Source organism: Diabrotica undecimpunctata, chromosome 6 (assembly GCF_040954645.1).
Source record: "Diabrotica undecimpunctata isolate CICGRU chromosome 6, icDiaUnde3, whole genome shotgun sequence".
NCBI lineage: Eukaryota > Metazoa > Arthropoda > Insecta > Coleoptera > Chrysomelidae > Diabrotica > Diabrotica undecimpunctata.
This window is the reverse complement of record NC_092808.1, coordinates 129259879-129272852: the sequence shown is the minus strand read 5'-3', so window position 1 is coordinate 129272852 and position 12974 is coordinate 129259879. Positions and strand designations below refer to the sequence as shown.

General features: G+C 34.8%; 1 protein-coding gene across 1 annotated transcript in view; it reads right to left on the bottom strand.

Moving 5' to 3' along the window:
- Positions 1-12078, bottom strand: part of LOC140444611 (inter-alpha-trypsin inhibitor heavy chain H4-like) — a 38379-nt gene extending 26301 nt beyond the window's left edge. Inside the window, exons 1-4 of the mRNA XM_072536372.1 lie at positions 12058-12078; positions 11306-11560; positions 7090-7293; positions 4804-5067 (exon numbers count right to left, since the gene is read on the bottom strand). Coding sequence (XP_072392473.1) covers positions 4804-5067; positions 7090-7293; positions 11306-11560; positions 12058-12078 — 744 coding nt within the window. The remainder of the gene's footprint in view (positions 1-4803; positions 5068-7089; positions 7294-11305; positions 11561-12057) is intronic.
- Positions 12079-12974: the final 896 nt, after the last annotated feature.

The following is a 12974-nucleotide window of genomic DNA, read 5'->3' as shown; positions in this document are numbered from 1 at the left end:
GAGTGAGTAAGCCTGGTATCCTGTATCCTACCTATTCCTGTATCCTACCTTTACTTACATATGGAGCACAAACCTAGACATTCACTAAAATAAACATGGAGAAGATCAGAAAAACTCAGAGATCTACGGAACGACAGATGCTGGGTATCTCACTCAAAGACCATAAAACTAAAGAAGATATTCGTAATAGAACTAAGGAAAATATGCTGTCAAACAGGCAGCTAAACTGAAATGGAAATAGGCTGGACATAACGAACGTTTTAAGGATGGCCGTTGAAATAAAGAAATCTGGAATTGGCGGCCATATGAAGCCAAAAGACCAAGAAGAAGATTGCAAATGCGACGGAGTGACTATATTAAAAGAGCTGCAGAACCAATGTGGAAACAACTTACAAACAACAGAGATGAACGGCGAGGATAAGTAGAGGCCTATATTTGGCAATCCGAATAGAGAGAAGGGCTTAAAAAAGCCTGGTATGGCCTACTCGTAGGCGGTTGAATATTGTTTGGTCTTAACAACTTTTAGAAACTGTTTTGATTTTTTTACTGTGTTTCTAATTTGCCTGAGTTTTGACTTTTAATTTTGCAATTTTTCGAGCCAGTCATTTAATATATATTGCTATAAAAACACGTCAAGTCATTAGAGGCACTATGCGCACTTTTATTATAGTTTCTGAATCCGCACTAGTCACTGCACTACGCGCACTTGAGTATGAATCTTCATTTCCGCAAATGCCCACGTGGGAAGGAATCCAAATAAGGTTGACTAATCTACGATTTTGTTGAGATAAGTGAAGCTCCAACTTGATCATGTTTTCAACTGGATGATTTGGATATATCGTTTGTACCGATGTTATCGAACTAAGAGAATCAGAAAGAATTACCACTCTAGTTATGTTATGAAGCTGCAAAGCAGACCCGTTAATACGAACATCATTTAAATTTACGCTCCAACATTAGAAAAGCCAGAAGAGGATATCGGGGAGTTCTACGCACTTGTACAAAAAGTACTAAAATATACCAAGAAAAACGAGCTTATCATCATCATTGGTGATTTCAATGCCAAAGTTGGCAAAAGCAGAATAGAAGACATTGTCGGATAACACGGCTTAGGCGAGAAAAACGAAAGGGAAGACCGACTAATCCAATTTTGTCGGAAAGAAGAGTTTACCATTGTTAATACCTGGTTTAGACTTCCCCGAGACGATTTTATACGTGGAAGTCACCTGCAGATACAGCCAACAATATCATCAGAAACCAGATAGACTTTATTCTCATTAACAAAAGATTTAAAAACACTTGACAACTTGACTTCGGCAGGAGCAGACGTCTCATCAGACCACAACCCATTAGTGGGCCAGATAGAACTCAAACTAAAGAAACTCATCAAAAGTAAACCTAAACAGAACCTGGATTATGACACTCTAAAAGACCCCGTAGTTCGTCAGAACGTAAAAGATGTAATGAGAGAAAAACTAAAAACCGCTAAACAACAAGAACAGAGTGTAGAACAAAAATGGAGTTATATCAAAGACGTCATGCAAAATTCGGGAAAAGAACATCAACGAGACATGGATGCAAGAAAAATGTAAACTAATCGAAGAGCTCCAAGTGAACCACGATCACATAAATATCCACCGAAAGATTCGAGAAGCCCCTTGTCAATACAAGAGGAGAAACACACACCTGGTCATAAACAAAGACGGGAACCTGGCGACGACAGTTAAGAAGAAGTTGGTGACCTGGAAAATGTACATCGAAGAACTTTTCTGGGACTACCGAGGTAACCTTCCAGAAATAAATTGCATGACAGGGCCTTCCAAACTAGAAAGCGAGGTGCAAGCAGCTTTAAAACAGTTTAAGAATGGTAAGGCAACAGGTTCGGACGAAATACCCGTTAAAATTATTAAGGTGATGAGTAAAGTGAGCACAAAGGAGTTAACTGAACTGTTTAACGCTATATACGATTTAGGTAATATCCCAGAGGAATGGCTATTGTCAACATTTGTAACACTACCAAAAAAAAAACGATCTGCGAAAACGCGAAGAAAATGTCGGTGAAATGTAATTTAGATTCCGCAATTCCATGGGTACACGTGAAGCACTTTTCACCTTACAAGTCCTACTTCAGAGATGCCGCGATGTCAGCTGTGATGTCTATATTAATTGTTTTATTGACTACGCCAAGGCATTTGACCGTTGTCAGCACCAGAAGATGTTTGCCTCCCTACAAAGAGTAGGATTGGATGAGAAGGACATTCCAAAAATCACGAATTTGTACTGGAACCAGCATGCTCAAGTCAAGGTCAAAGATCAACTGACCGACCAAGTGAAGATCATGCGAGGAGTAAGGCAAGGCTGTGTGCTTTTCAATATATACTCTGAGGAAATTTTTACTGAAGCCCTCACAAACCTAGAGATGGAAATCTGAGTGAACGGTGAATACATCAATAATATCCGCTACGTCGATGACACTGTTACTAGCAACCAGCCTAAATGATCTACAAGCCTTACTAGACCGAGTGAAAACTGTGAGCGTAACATACGGACTAGACCTTAATATTAAGAAAACTAAATTCATTGTTGTCAGCCGTGCAAATTTAGATCCCGGGTCACTAATGGCAGGTAGCAAAGAGATCCAGAGAGCCAACAGATTCACTTACCTCGGAACTACCCTCAACTCACAATGGGACTTCGCTCAAGAGATTAGATCCAGAATTGAAATGACACGGTCTACATTTATCAAGTTGAGATGTACTGCAGTGATCTCAGTTTGAGAACCAAGATGCGGATAGTGAGGTGCTACATTCTTCCAGTGTTACTATATGGAGTTAAAGCCTAGACACTGACGCAAGCCAAAGAAAAGCGGATTGAAGCCTTCGAGATGTGGATCTACAGAAGGATACTAAAAATATCGTATGTGGACCATGTCATCAACGTTGAGGTCCTACAGCGCATGAAAAAAGCAAAAGAAGTGCTCAATTTAGTAAAACAACGTAAGCTTGAGTATCTCGGGTACGTGATGCGGAACGAAGAAAAATATCGAATTCTTCAACTCGTTATGCAGGGTAAAGTATTTGGCAGGAGAGGACCGGGACGCCGTCGTATCTTGTGGTTAAGAAGCCTCCGACAATGGTTTGGGATGACCTCTGCGGAGCTGTTTCGCAGAGCAGTCAACAAAACCGTGATAGCCTTGATGATCGCCAACATCCGGATCGGATAAGGCACTGAAGAAGAAGAAGTTATGTTATTGTCGTTAAAAAACTTAAGTTATCTGTATAGAGCGAATCGTTTGGTCGTATCTATACTGCGATGTAAGGAAAGTCGAAATAAGTGCTTGTTTGAATAAGTAACGAAAGCCGCACCAACTCCTTCATTGGTCTTCGAAGCGTCTGTAAATATATGACAGAAGTTTAGGTAGGGTTCTAATATATTTGACAAATGTGCTTTAATGAGCGAGGAAGGTGTTTCTGCTTTATTATAGCAGCTTAGGCTAATATTACATAATAAAATATTGATGGGCCAAGGAAGTGGATCATTGACAAGGTTGGAGTCGAAAAAATACGGAAAGTCAAAATTAAGTTCACGTAAATATGTTCTGCCTCTTTCGTAATATGGTTTTCTCAAATTTGGTTTGGCATTAAACAAATTGCAATATTTATTAGTGAAGGTGTTACTGTACAAAAGTTTAGCCGGGGTACAGTGGACTGAGGATGACTGCAAAAGAGTTAGTTGCATTCCTCTGCGATAAAAAGAAGTCTGCGATAATATTCGCCCAGTTCTGCATAAATACTTGCTGTATCTGTGCTCTTAAATGCTCGCAATACTATTCTCAGACCGTTTGTATGAATTACATCTAGATTTTTTATAATAGTTTTTCTCCTTTCCTTCCCCCTTTCTCTAGAAAATCATAGATTTTTAAAAATATTTAACCCTTAGGGAACTCTTACAAAAGTATAGGTTATTTTTTACAGACAATTTAAAAATGTCGCCAAATATATGGTGTCTACAAAAAATAACTTTGATATTCCACTTTTTTTGGAGCGCTCTGATAATTCACATTATTTTTAAATTGTATTGTTAATGGCCCTAAGTAAAAAACTTACTAAAAAATTGGATATTAAGTAGTTTTCTCCATTACTACAAATTTAAGTCAAAACATAAAAATAATAATGTAGTTAGCGAATATCTGGATGCACCCTGCCAACTCTCACAAAGCTGCAGGATACGATTTAATCGATGGGAGAATCCTAAAACATTTACCCAGGAAAGCAGTTGTCATGCTTACTATTATCTAAAATAGAATGCTGCAGCTGCAACTTAAAGCCATTTTTCAATCCAGTGGAAATATGCTCATATTATAATGATTGATAAATCAGGTAAATTGCATACAGAATCTTCTTCCTATCGTCAGATAAGCTTGTTATCCTTGATGTCCAAGATATTTAAAAGACTCCTGCTAAATAAAATGAACGAAACTGTACCACTCGAGAACATAATACCCGAACATCAGTTTTTTAGAACAAAGATGTGATATCACTCCACGCCAACAAGGAAAAAAATTTGTAATTCAAATTAGAGAAATCATCAGCCACCATTTTTATATCAGTCACCAATGGAGGACCGAAAACTGAAGAGGTCTTGGCCAGAAGACCTGGCTATATAGGTAAAAATGGAAAACCGTGGCTGGACGGTACCTACCTAAATCAAGTCAATATTGTCATCAAATTTACTAATTACCCAATGTTCTGTTTATGAGTAGATTGTAAATAAGCATTAAAAAAAATTGTATTGTTTACATACCTCTCCACCTAGTGGGTCTCTTTCTACTTCGTACTGAACTACAAATTGTGCTGCAAGACCCTTCGATTCTGTTCCTCCTAATTCTTTAGCGTATTCCTGTTGTTTTACAACATCTGGTTGGAATTTAACTAGAGAACTGGTAGAATTGATAATTTCAATAAAAGAGGCAGGGTCAAGTTTATCGTTGCTTGTTGTGATTTCGTTGCCAGATCTAAGAGATGGAGTTTTTACGAAGACCAAAGGTCTGGATTCGTCGATGTATACCTAGTAACAAAAATGTAAATGGAAGAATTTTTAATTATGCCAAAAATGTAAAAAAGTTTTTTGGAAATTTTAGATAGAAATTTTAGTTGGAAATTTAGATAGTATTTTTTTTCTTCTCTCCGTACTGTGTCCATTACTGAACGTTGGGTATCATATCGGCTGTTACAATTTTATTCACCGCAGCTCTTAAATGAATCATTTGACGTACCTGGTAAGGTAAACTTACCACTCAAAAAGCATTTTGGCCACACATATTTGTACCGCATTTATAACTTAGGTAGGTAATACAAAAACAATGACCTGCAATCTAATGCCGTACACAGATATTGGTACCAGTAGCAGGGACAATCTTTGTTTTTCATACAATTTTGACCACATTTCTGGCTATTTGATACAGTACAGCATTGATACACATAGTGTCGGATCGTTATTTAGATCACTTTTATTACAGAGCCATACATATCGGCTAGTACAGGGGTAAGAAATCTAGAGCGCACCCCTCTATTTTTAGGTAGTACAAAGGATTAATTTCATTTTGATAAGTGGGATATTACGATCAAAAAGTTCTGTACGGCATTGATATATTTTGTTAATATTGACATCAATTATCCACAAAAACGAATTGCAGTACAAAAAAATGGTTTTAAAAGTATTATAGTACAGGTTGTGAGGTCGCTCTCGTAGGAAAAATGTTTCTGATTCGGTTTCTTTTTACGGATTTCTGTTCAAAAATGTCCTCTTTGATGCTCGAAGTTAACTGAGCCCTTGGTTTATGCGCCCTGCGTTTACTTTTTATGGCCGAAAGGCTTCTTGTGATTGGTCCTGTCCGTGTGTAGGTAGGCGGGGTTCTACTAGTCGGTCTTGTGGTCTGATGTATTTTAGACTTTTTCTTTAATACCGTTTTTTATGTTGTTGAAAACCTTTAAGCATCATCGCTTTGGTTTAGACTGTTGGGATTTTTTTCTATTTCTATTGATTCTCTGATTTCGCGTTTTCTTTTAATTTCAATATTAGCTAGCATTGAAGTTTAGTTCAGGTTTATTGTATGTCCTGTGTATGAGACATGCTGGGCAAGGGACGACGTTTTTCTCTCCTTTCGATTACGTTTCGATGTTCTTCTCGTCTAACATTGATTCTTTGGTTGGTCTGTCCAATGTACGATTTGTCACAGTCGCCACATGGACTCTCGTATACTCCTTGATTTTCTAACGATATTTTTGTTTTGGCGGATGGTAAAATGGTTGAGATTTTTTGTCGGTATTGAATATCATTTTTATTGAATATCGTTTCTATCTTCTGTTGAATCCTTAATTCTTTTTTGAGCATTATGAGCATTTTCAATGGTATATGTTTAAATTTTTTCTTAGTGCTGGGGAATTTTACCATCTTGACCGGCTAGACTGAAAAATATTTTTCGGTTTTATGACCATGATGCCCATGTATAATAATCTGAAAAAAATCATGAAGATAACTTGACACTCAACGAATAATATATATATTTTTTTTGGATTGGCGTTTGAGGCAGTTTTTTTAATAAAATTTTAAAAATTTAAATTTTTTGGCCAAAAATTTTGTAAAGAGACTTTTGTTCGAGACAGTTTTTTCCAAAAAAAAAAAAATACAAAATGTAGACAACAAAATATCTTACAAACTAAAAAAAAGAATAAGTTTCTACCATGATTAGAACCGAAGATATCAAAACAAAACCGCCAAAAAAACAAAAAAACATTTTTTAATTTTTTTTGAGCTTGTATTTGGGTTTAGGGGTCTAAAAATGTTTTTGGTCGGATAATTTTTGATATAGAACATGTTTTTTTAATTTTAAAATATCGCTGGAGGCATTTTTCACTATCTTAACGGGCTAGACCCTTTAATATACAGAGGAGCAATACTAGCAATATTAAAACGTGCAAACAAGAATAGAAGGGTTTTAGACTTGAGGCAATATCAGTGAAAGATATCCTGCATTAGATTAGGATATGTTATTGATTTTAAAGTTAAAAGCGAATATAATCTACTTACTTGAACATTTAGATGGTCAACTACTTGTCCGGGACGTATATTAAGAACCAAATCGTATTGGCTATTTTTTCTTTCCAAAAGTTCTTCATATGTCAAATAGAATGTTGCTTTCTCTTCAGGTCCAACGTTGGCGGAAACTGTAAATGTATTGGAATCTCTTGTATTTACAGCTACATGAGCTGCACTTTGACCACTTGCTACTGCCTAAAAATATAAACTATTGCAAACTTCAAGAAAGGCCTCCTAATGATGGATATATAAATATACAGCCTTATTGAGAACAGCAGATTCCATGGAAAGAATGTTACAAGTGCGATCGGTTAAGAAACTCTACCAAGCATTCTTAGAAAACATGAGACATCAAGGATTCAAGACCTCGTCTTTTTTTGGCGATATTGAAGAAGACTTGTGAAAGCTGGAATTCAGAAGATGGCAAACATTAGTTCAAAATAGATTTGCTTGGAGGCAGATACATTATAAGATCTGAGTTTACTGTGTATTGTAGATTATAGCGTTGTGATGTAAGTATCAAAAAATATTAACCTAGATAAAGGACTGTTATATTATTCAGTATGAGGTAACCGAAATAAAAACTACAAGCAGACGAGCAAATTTAATGATATAATTTTGTCTCTACTACTTTTCCAGCAGACATTCTGCGAAGTATTTTTTCCCATGCTTTCAATCTGTTCTGTATGATTTTGTTTATTGTCTATGTCTCGGCAGCGTATAGCATTGTGGGTCTAATTATAGATTTGTATACTCTTATTTTTGTATTACGAGATATATCTTTAGCCTTATTATTTTGTTTGTAGCCCCAGTCCATCTGTTGCCCTTGGTCTGTCTGAGGTTGATTTTAGTTTCTTTCTTACATGTCTGGTTAATAATAGTACCTATATTCGTTTACCTTCTCGAATTCTAGAGTTGATCCATCTCTCTATCTCTAATTTTATGGAGTCCCTGGTGTTTATTTCTTTTTGCTCAAGACTTTCACGTACTTTGAGTTCATATTAACTTTCAGTCCCATTTTAGAGCTTTCCTGAATCAGTCTTTTTGCTATAATTGCCAGTTATTTTCCATTTCTTGCAATAAAAATTACATCAACAGTGTACGTCAAACTTTCTCACAGCGTTTTTTCACTTCGAGTTTTTCCAAGACTGTACCAGTGCATTTCACAGCACACGTGATTTTTATAATTGTCATTTTTACCAATCTAACAAGGCTGACAATACGTATAGGAAAACTTATCTGAGCGAAAACTAGGCAAAACGTGAGACAAACTGGAATTACGTTTTTAGCTAACTTGAGATAAACGTTGGAATTAACTCTGGATTTACTTAGAACTAACTTCGGAATTAACTCTGGACCACGATTGGATTATGCTTGGATCAACATTGGAACTATACTTGGAGTATGCTTGTATTATACTTGGATTATGCATGGACCCTAATTAGATAAAAAACAAAGTAAAAATGGGCAGAGAATATAAAAGACAACAATACAGAAATACGAAAGGTATCAAAAATATCTTACCCTTTTACAGGGGTCTCGAAAATACACCAGGCGAACTTCACTACCTACTTCTTAGTGGAAAGTACACAAAATCGAAAACATATTCCTTTTTATAAAGAAAATATTAGTATTTATAAAAAAGGAGATATCGTTTTTTTGGTGTGTGATAAAAATTACACGGAACTATTAGGGTGATCTTTAACGGGAATATTCTCAAATAGAGCGTGGCGGAACTGAAATTTACCCAAATAACGCCATATTTTTGGCACTCTCTTGGTGGGATTATTTGCTATATTTGCAAACAAAAGTCACCGACAGCGGAGTGAGTAGTTCTTACGAGAAATTATATTATAGCATAATATACCATGTGGTCCATATGTATGGAATAAATTCATTTTTAGCGTTATTATGTACTATCTGAAAAAGACCTGAAACAGGTCGATTTTTATTTTTAAATTGACAATTTACAGTATGAAAATATTATCCCCTTCCAGCATTCCCTTCCCCTTTAAATTATAAGCACCCCCTCGAAAATTTTAAATAACAAAGGGGGTCGTGTGGCACCTTGTTAGAAAGGGATTTTAGTTCTTTGTTCAGCAATATAAAGTTTTTTGAGTTTATGCAATCATAACTGAGAAAATTGATTTTTACAATTAAATTAAATGTTCAACTTGACCACCATTATTCACTTCTTGACAATAACCGAGGCGATTATGGAATACTCGTACAACATTTTATATGACCTCGGGGGTTATTTTGTTAGTTTCTTCCGTTATCCTAACTTTTGAATCAGCAATATTGGCTGGTCTATTAAAATATACTTTTCGTAATAGAAATAATCAGGTATTTTCGTATCTGTTCTACTAAACATTAGGGAAAAAACTTTGAAAGATAATAAAATATTAGTCAAATAGCCAAATAAACAATTGATATGAATCTAGTAGGCTGCTGTCATTTAGGCATTTAAAGTTACTAAAAGACGTCAGTATAATAATTATTGTGCGCGTAATAAATTTAATTATGGCTTATTTGTCTGAGACTCAAAGAATAGACATTTTAATTATGATTGGTTGTGGTAATAAAACAAGAACTCAAAAGAAGGTTTGTGAAATGTTTAATAATAAATTCTCTGGTCAACAACTTTCGCAGTCTACAGTTAGAAAAATTAAAAATAAGTTTCGTTATACTGGTCATGTAAAAAATATTGAAAAACCAGGTAGAAATATTAAATTTACTGATGAAAAAAGTTAGATGTACTTCTAGAGATTGAGGTTCTAGAGATTGAGGAAAATCCGCATAAGATAACTCGAAAACTGACCGCCGTCAATGATGTAAGTAAATCATCTATTTTGAGAGTTTTGCATAAAGAAAAATACCACCCTTACAAAGTTCAGTTAGTTCAGGAGTTAAATAAAGATGATCCCGATAGAAGGAAAGAAATCTGTGAAATGATGATGGGCAGAATGAACTCAGATTTGCAGTTCATAAACAAAATAGTTTTTTCTGATGAAGCGACGTTTCATTTAAACGGACCGGTTAACAAACCTAGAGAAAATCCTCACTGGGTGTGTGTGACTCACGCAATATCCTAAAAAATGAAAATTTGGGCTGGTATCATTAACAATAAAACTATTGGTCCTCGCTTTTTTGAGGGCACAGTTGATGGTGAGGTTTATCTAGATTTTTTGATTAACTTTTTAGTGCCTACATTACGAAGATTTTTTCCTGATGTAAATATTTTTCCCAATAGGTGGATTGGAAGACGTGGAACGATCGAATGGCCGGCTAGATCCCCGATTTGACTCCTCTCGATTACTTCTTATGGGGTTATTTAAAATCTAAAGTATATTTTAATAGACCAAACAGTATTGCTGATTTAAAAGTTAGGATAACGGAAGAAATGAACAAAATAACCCCCGAGGTCGTACAAAATGTTGTGCGAGAATTCCAAAATCGCCTCGGCGATTGTCAAGAAGTGAATGGTGGTTATTTTGAACATTTAATTTAATTGAAAATTACATTGAAAAATACATTCTAAATATTATGTGACATTATTATTTTCATTCAACCTAAAGTTTTGTGATAGAAACATTATTAAAATTTACATATTAAAAATCAATTTTCTCAGTTATGATTGCACCAAACTTAAAAAACTTTATATTTCTGAATAGAGGACTAAAATCACACACGATCGAAGTGTCACACGACCCCCTTTGTTATTTAAAATTTTCGGGGAGTGCTTATACTTAATTCAAAGTGGGTGCTGGAAGGGGATAATATTTTCATACTATAAATTCTCAATTTAATTTTGACAAGATGTAACGTATACTTTTAAATTTTAAGACTTGTATTAGGAAACAGTAGATAGATCAGCAAAAAAAACGTTCGAATGAGGCAAGAATACAAAACCCAAAGCACAGTAAGTTAAGGAAGCAAAAAAAATTGAAAAAAATTGCAAGAATCTACTCACACTACAAGAAAAACGCCAACCTGCTACTTACAAAAAGGAGAAATAAAGCATATAAAGTTACATGTTGTGTGTATATATGTATTAAGTATATATGTATTAAGTATATATATATATATATAAATATATATATATATATATATATATATATATATATATATATATATATATATATATATATATATATATACATACTCTTCATATGTGTGAGAGTGTGTACACTCTTGATGTACTTACCTTAGTATATATTTTCTTAGCCTCCTCTTTTTCCTTGACGTAAGCTTTGTATTTGTTCCAGCCAATTTCCATTACAAATTCTGATATAAATGCTTTTTCAGGTAGAACAACAGAAAAAGTAGTTTCCTTTGCTGACTTAGCTGGGTTTTTAACCCTATTGGTTATCAAAGTTTTAGCGTAACGATTGGTTACATTGGAATGCACGTTTAATTCATAAATCACAGGAACAATGTTAGTTTCATCAAGTTCTTTAGCCTACAATAAAAAAAGCAACTGCTACTAAAGGGGTGCCGGCCTTGAAGGACATCATTTTGTAGGGATTTTTGTGCGTGTGCGTGTGCGTGTGCGTGTGCGTGTGCGTGTGCGTGTGCGTGCGCGTGTGCGCGTGTGCGCGTGTGTGGGTGTGTGTGTGTATTTATATGTGAAAGATATGGCACGGAAACAAGTCCATCAGCCACAGAATGTTTTATTTATGTTTAAAGATATTTTTTTTGTTGTAGATATGTTTAGTTGTCTGTTTGTCCAACTTTTAGATTGAATAAAATATCATTTTGATAGTTCAAATTTCTGTAACAGACGCGTAAATGTATCAAACGATGTTGGACACTAACATGGCTATTTTGACTTTATTGATTGCTGCCTTATAAAATCCGCTAGTGGTCAAAGTAAAATACCAATTTCCGTAGGTTATGCAATCAGGCTATTCTTCTTCTTCCTGTACGGAGAATGGTATGGTCCGAAGTAGGTCGTACCGTTGGTTGTTCATTATGCATTATATATAATAATATGTTTATTGCAGCTTCGCAACTCTTCTTAAACCATTAAATTAAATAGTAAATGAAAATTTACCTCCCGCATCTGAATGCGATCAGTCAGTTAAAGGCGATTAAAAGATTAAAATTGATGCTTCGGAACGGAAATCCAAATATGTACATAATTTATTGTAGTCATAAAACTAATTATATAAGTAAGTACTTATGGTCATAAAACTAGATATTTTAGATACTTCGAGTTTCTTTCTACATTCTAATCTAAGGGTAACAATGTCTTCGACTTATAGACAGTTTTTAAGTTTGGAAGAATAAATATCGGCGATAAAGGCATCTGAAAACAATAATTATAGTGTTCGAGTTTTGGCCAAAAACTTTCAAGTAGGAAAAGCTCAAGTTATTGACATGTTAAAAAAAAAACCGGTTTAAAAAGTGGAAATGTTCAACAACAAAAAAAAAAGGATTAAAACTAAAAGGTGTAGCCATCGATACTGTAGTGTACGATTAGTTTTGTAAAGTGAGAAGTAAGAGCATTCCATTATTTGGACCTATAATAAAAGAAAGAGCTTTAGAGGCGGCGAAAGAACTCAATTTGAATTTTAAATCTTCCAATGGTTGCAATGGTCACCATTAAGTGATAACTCTACAAAACGGACAATTACTTTCTCCCTTGGTGTCAGTTATGGAGAAGTTTTACTGTAATTAGTTATGTATTCCTTCTTTACATAAGATGTTTATTTTATAGCGATTTCGAAATAAAAAGACCATAACACGATAACTTTCCTTTATAGTAGTGTCAAACTTTTTATTGTAAAAACAGATTATGAGATGAATCTAAATATGGGGAAACGTAGAGGGTGTTCTATTTAAAAAATAGTATGTTAGCTTTACCATGTAGT